At 48.7% G+C, this 5110-nt stretch overlaps 1 protein-coding gene and 1 long non-coding RNA gene across 5 annotated transcripts in view; one reads left to right on the top strand and one right to left on the bottom strand.

The window, feature by feature from the left end:
- The window catches only part of MEIS2 (Meis homeobox 2), a 200594-nt gene extending 200043 nt beyond the window's left edge, over positions 1-551 (bottom strand). For all 4 annotated transcript variants that reach the window (XM_024732572.1, XM_024732573.1, XM_024732575.1 and 1 more), the window contains exon 1: positions 334-551. In XM_024732572.1, coding sequence (XP_024588340.1) covers positions 334-345 — 12 coding nt within the window. In that variant the 5' untranslated portion in view covers positions 346-551. The remainder of the gene's footprint in view (positions 1-333) is intronic.
- Position 552: 1 nt separating this feature from the next.
- LOC112391246 (uncharacterized) overlaps positions 553-5110 on the top strand; it is a 10947-nt gene continuing 6389 nt past the window's right edge. Inside the window, exons 1-2 of the long non-coding RNA XR_003001434.1 lie at positions 553-732; positions 3221-3284. This is a non-coding gene — a long non-coding RNA (uncharacterized LOC112391246). The remainder of the gene's footprint in view (positions 733-3220; positions 3285-5110) is intronic.

Genomic DNA, 5110 nt, shown 5'->3' with positions numbered 1-5110 from the left:
AGCTAGCTGGAGCGAGGCGAAAGCGTGTAACAATTGCACTCGCGCACACACACACACACACCACTCACACGCACTCGCCGCCCGCCCGCTCGCACAGCGTTGAAACACGCGCGCCCAGACACGCACACACGCACGCACACACACTCGCACACACGCAGAGGCACGGGGGGGAAAAGAAGCCGATGAATAATTTTGCTGCTATTTTTTTAAATACTGGCCGCCATCATCAAGCAGCGAGCAGCAGCAGCAGCGTTGAAGGGAGAGGAGGCATCGGGACAGGCCCCTCTTAGGAGAGGATTTATATCTAGGTAAGTGTTGGAGATTTAAACCTACCCTTTGCGCCATCAGTCTGCGCTCCAATAAACTCCTGGATGTGTCGTATATTTAATATCCCAGTCCGGATAAGAAAGTGATCTAGGCTGAAGATTCCTTTTTTTTTTTTTTTCCAAACCAAGGAGACTTCTCCCAGTTTTCCAATATGTTATTTTTAGGGGGGGGGGAAAGCCCAGGCAAGACAACGAAGAGTTTTTTTTTTTCCTGTGATTTTCTCTTCTCTTCCCTTCAGTTGGAAAAAAAAAAAAAAAAGAAAAAGAAGAAAAAGAAGAAAAAAAAATTGTCAAGCCCCCGAACTGAAGGTTACGAGCGGCCCGTCAGCAGCCCACATGTAACCGAACTGTCGTGTTTCATGGCTTTTTGCCACTCCAGCTGTCAATCAAAGCCCGGAATGTCAAGGTAGTGAATGAATGATGGTTGATGATGATGAAGAGGAGGAATCTTTCAGACCCGTTTTTTTCTTCCAGTAAAACTCCGCGAGGGGTTTCTGCTTCTTGAATTTTTCCTCCCCCCCCCTTAGCTTTGCCCCCGCGGTATCTATAATATGATCCTCTCTCTTTAAAGTATCGTTCAAAGAAAGCAGGGGGGGGAAATCAAGAAAAAAAAAATGAATAGTTTGCAAAAACTGGACTTCCTCCCCCCCTTTCCTGGTAGGTATTTTGTCTCTCCCTCTCTCTCTCGCTCGCTCGCTCGCTCTCACTCGCGCTCGCTCTCTCGCGCTCGCTCTCTCTCGCTCTCTTTCTCTCTCTGGGAGATGAGTGAGTGTCAGTAGGTGTTGGCAGGTTGGCTGCTGCCTGGCTTATAGAAGAGCCTCAGTTTGGCGGCGCGGGTCGGCGGCGGGAGAACGAAATGACGGAACCCGGAAGTCGTGGTGGCCATAGCCCGTCGTACGGCGGAGACACATCCCGGGAGTGGGGAGCGGGAGCGAGGAGGAGCGCGCCGCGCTTTTTCAGGGAGAGCGCAGAGAGGAAAACTGCAGAAAACCACAGGGAAAGTACGGTACAGCCTCAGATTTTTAATTTAAAAAAAAAACTTGCTTCTAGTTCATTTCCCCATCACTCCCGGCTCCTGCCTAACGAGGTCGTGTCGGGGACGTTTGGCATGGCGCTCTTGCTTTTGTTCCTTTTAGCTCCGCGGGCCCCCTACTCCTCTGCCAGCCGATTATCGCGCCCCGAAGGCTTTCTGCTAACACCCAGAGGCAGCAGGATCTGCAGACTGTACCAACGCCCGGCTAGAGTTTTGTTTTTGTTTTTGTTTTTTTAAGTGGTACTTTCTTCCCTGTGCAGATCCAGGACCCTTGTTGTCAACATTCATTTTTTTCTAGGACAAGAAGAGACCAGCTTAACTCAGAGAGCACTCCCTTCAAGCTTTGAGGACAAGGGCCACCCTGGAGAGTCTTTGGGGCCCGCGGTGGAATCAGGAGGGAGGAATGGGAGGGAGTCGTTTGGATGTTTGATGTTGTCTGATGTTGCCAAAGGGTGTGTGTGTGTGTACACGCGCGCGCGACTGGTGTGCGAGTCCAAAGTGGATCTCACTTAGAGCTGGGAAGCATGGGGGGGGGGAGAGAGAGAGAGAGAGAGAGAGAATGCATAGAGAGAGAGAATGCTTAGCAAGGAGGATTGGCCGGCACTCCCTGCCCAGCTTTGTTGTGGTCGCCGGGGGCTAAGAGGCCAGGCAGCGGTATCGCCGGCTAATGGCTGTGTTAGTTACACCGGGCAATTTCGGGGTATCAGGAAGATGGGGCCGACTCCGAATGAACTTTTCCAAAAAGGAAAAGGAGGAGAGTGGAGGGAAAGAAGGTAACTATCCCACATGGTTTGCGTAGAAAGTAGTTCTAGCCGATGTCTCGCCGAATCCCTGGCTGGAGCTGCACCCTGCCTCACCTCCGCGCCGCGGGTATCACGGCGGCCGCGCGTCAATCACTCCGAGCCGCGAGCTGGGGGCGGAGCTACGGTCTCCCGGCGCGCTCAGCTCTGCAGCCCCCGCCGCCCCCTGGCTCCCGGCAGCCCAGCAGCCGGGGCCTGCGCTCCGAGCGCGCCCTCTCCCCAACTCCTGGCTCTCGCCCTGGTTCATGGTCCCCGGCCCAGAGAATTGAAAACAGATTGTTCCTCAACAGCCGCCTCCTTCTCCAACTTTGAACCCATTCTGGAGAGTAGAAAGTAGCGAATCCTCTGCGCGTGGCTTTGACCCGACTTCCCGGGAGATTGGTGGGGGGGGCGCTCAAGGAGAATAAAATACTCTGTGTGTGTTTGTGAGGGAGAGAGGGAGAGAGAGAGAAGGGAGTTGTGGGGAGAGAGAATGAGAATAAGAGGGAGAAGGCGAGAAGGCGGATAGGCTTTTTTTTTTTTTCCTTCTCCCTTTTCATCTCTGCTTCACTGTAAGCTTTCGGGCAACTCTCAACTGGGCTTAGATCGTAGCCTGCAGAGACTCCAAGCGGAGTCGGAGAAATTTGGCCCCGTTTTAATAGGGCTGGGGAATGAGCTCCGGAGGTCAATAAAGCCCTCCAAAAATGATGAATGATTGAGCACCTGTGATGATGATAGTGATTACCAGAGCAATTAAACAGTTTGATTAAATGAGCCATCATAACAATGATGTCTGCGGGAAATCGGCCCTTACATATAAAGAAAGATAGTGCGGAGGGGCTTGCAGAGACGAGTGTAGCGCGACGTCAGGGAGAGGGGCCGCGGACCGCGCGGTATTTGCCGGGGTGGCCGGAGCAAGGACTGCCGGGCGCGCGGAGCTTCGGGGAGGAGAGTCTAGCCCAGGCTAGACTTTTCAGCCACTCTTAAGACGGGCTTCAAGCCTGCAAGAGCCGACTGGTATGAAACCTGCAGGTTGGGGGGGAGGGTCCTTCCCCCTCCACCTCCTCATTTTTTTTCCCCAGAAGAACTCCAAGATTAAAAGCATCCTTATTTGTTGCTGAGTTGTTCGTCGACGTATAAGAAAAGGTGAGTAAAAAAAGAAGATGCAAAAGAGAAGAAAAAGTTGACCTCCAGAATTTTATTATAGGAGGCAGTTGTTCGAATTCTGTTTAGCCGGGGCGGAAAGATGAGAGAGAAAAAAATCAAAGTGGTCTCGCTGCGGAGCATTTTCGACTTTGCCGAGGTCTTTATATTGGTGGATCCACGGTCCCCGTTCAGCGCCGCTAGCTGAGAAGTTTATACAGTTTTTCAGTGTTTAAATCCTCTAACTGTTCTTATTTTCAATATTGCATATTTGTTGTCGCCAATAGGGTTACTGTTGTTTTAAATGCCCTGTACAGAAAGCGCCACTTTTCTTTTTAAAAAGCAACTCAGTTTCCTTGATAAATACTTCTTTTGTAAAAATCAACTTCGAACCGAACCTCTGCATCGCAGAATTTAAACATTCAAAGTTGCTGCCTTCTGCTTCTCCTGCTTCTCTTACCATCACTTTTTTTCATAATGATATTGCGAAGTGAGGTAGCATTTCCTACAGCCTTTATTTAGAAAAACTACACTAGGATTTTTTAAAAAAAGTTTCTTCCCTGGCAGTGCATCTGAGTAAAAACAATTCAGACCGACTGATGATTTCTATATTTTCAAACAGCTGTTAAGCTAATGGGTTGATTACTCCGTGATAATCTTGAGCTTTACAAAAGAAAAAAGTTCGAACTCTATTGTCATGTGTTTTCATCCTTTGGGTGATGCAGAAGGCATTTTAACCCAAACTCCTTTCTTCCTTTCTCTCTCTCTCTCTCTCTCTAATATTCTGTAACTCCTTTTGCCTTTTATTGAGTACTTTAAAGCAAGTAACTGGGACAATCTGGTTACAGATGGGAAGGAGAGAGAAACAGAACATTTTGAGATACTGTTCAAGAAAAAAACCAACCAATCATTCTTAACTCCAAAGACCTTAGTTAAGAAGTGTGAGTGTGTTAAAAGTGAAGTCCTCCTGGAGGAAAATATGTGTCATTTAAAACTTCACCAGTTGCTTACGGGGAGAACCCCGAATTTCATGCGACTAAAGAAATTTCCCTTACCTAGTTGCACGTAATTTATGAAACCGTTACTTTAAGATAGCATCGCAGTGCAGTGAATGGCACGCAAGATCAAGTTGGAGGTGATTCATGATGTCAGTTCTTGGTCAATCTGATGAATTTAAAGGACTATTAGTTTTAATCACCAACTTGCTGATGTTTTATTAATAGAGTTGAAAAACATTTAAGAACTTCATGGTCTCTCCTAACCCCCAATTTTGCAGTCTCATGGAAGCTATTCAAAAACAGTGGGGTACGCAGGCTTTCTGCTTTCTAGTCCGATAGTACGTTGTCGCTGATGCTCAGTTCTCAGCCTCCGCACTCCCACCGGGGCTGCGAGGCTCATCTGCTCTCCCACATTTGGGGTAAAGGAAAAGTAGGTGGGGCAGGCCCGGGAGACAGGCGTGAGATGGGGGTCGCAGGAGGCGGCACACACCTCCGTCAACAGTCAGCTCCGTTTGCCCAGGCTGGAAATGGTTTTAACAGGCGGTAAAATTTCATCTTGCGGTGTCAAATTGGGGTCATTTTGGGGTTAGAGTTCTCAGTGTCCGAGAGGAGCTGTCCAGCTGCGTGGGGACTCATTAACTGCAAAAGATCTGTTTCAGTAAAAACAATTCAAAGACAATCAGAAGGCTAAAGACCTTCTACAAATCGCATTTTACAAGTGCCCCAGAACAAATATGGATGCTGAAATCTGTTTCTTCAGAATCCCAAATCGGCTACTTAGCTCTGGAGTGGGGGTGAGGGCACTGCATAAAAAAAGAGGTGAAAGGGAAA

Source organism: Neophocaena asiaeorientalis, unplaced genomic scaffold (genome assembly GCF_003031525.2).
Source record: "Neophocaena asiaeorientalis asiaeorientalis breed wild unplaced genomic scaffold, Neophocaena_asiaeorientalis_V1.1 scaffold119, whole genome shotgun sequence".
Taxonomy (NCBI): Eukaryota; Metazoa; Chordata; class Mammalia; order Artiodactyla; family Phocoenidae; genus Neophocaena; species Neophocaena asiaeorientalis.
Note: the sequence above shows the minus strand (reverse complement) of the source record. Positions and strands in the feature narration are given on the sequence as shown.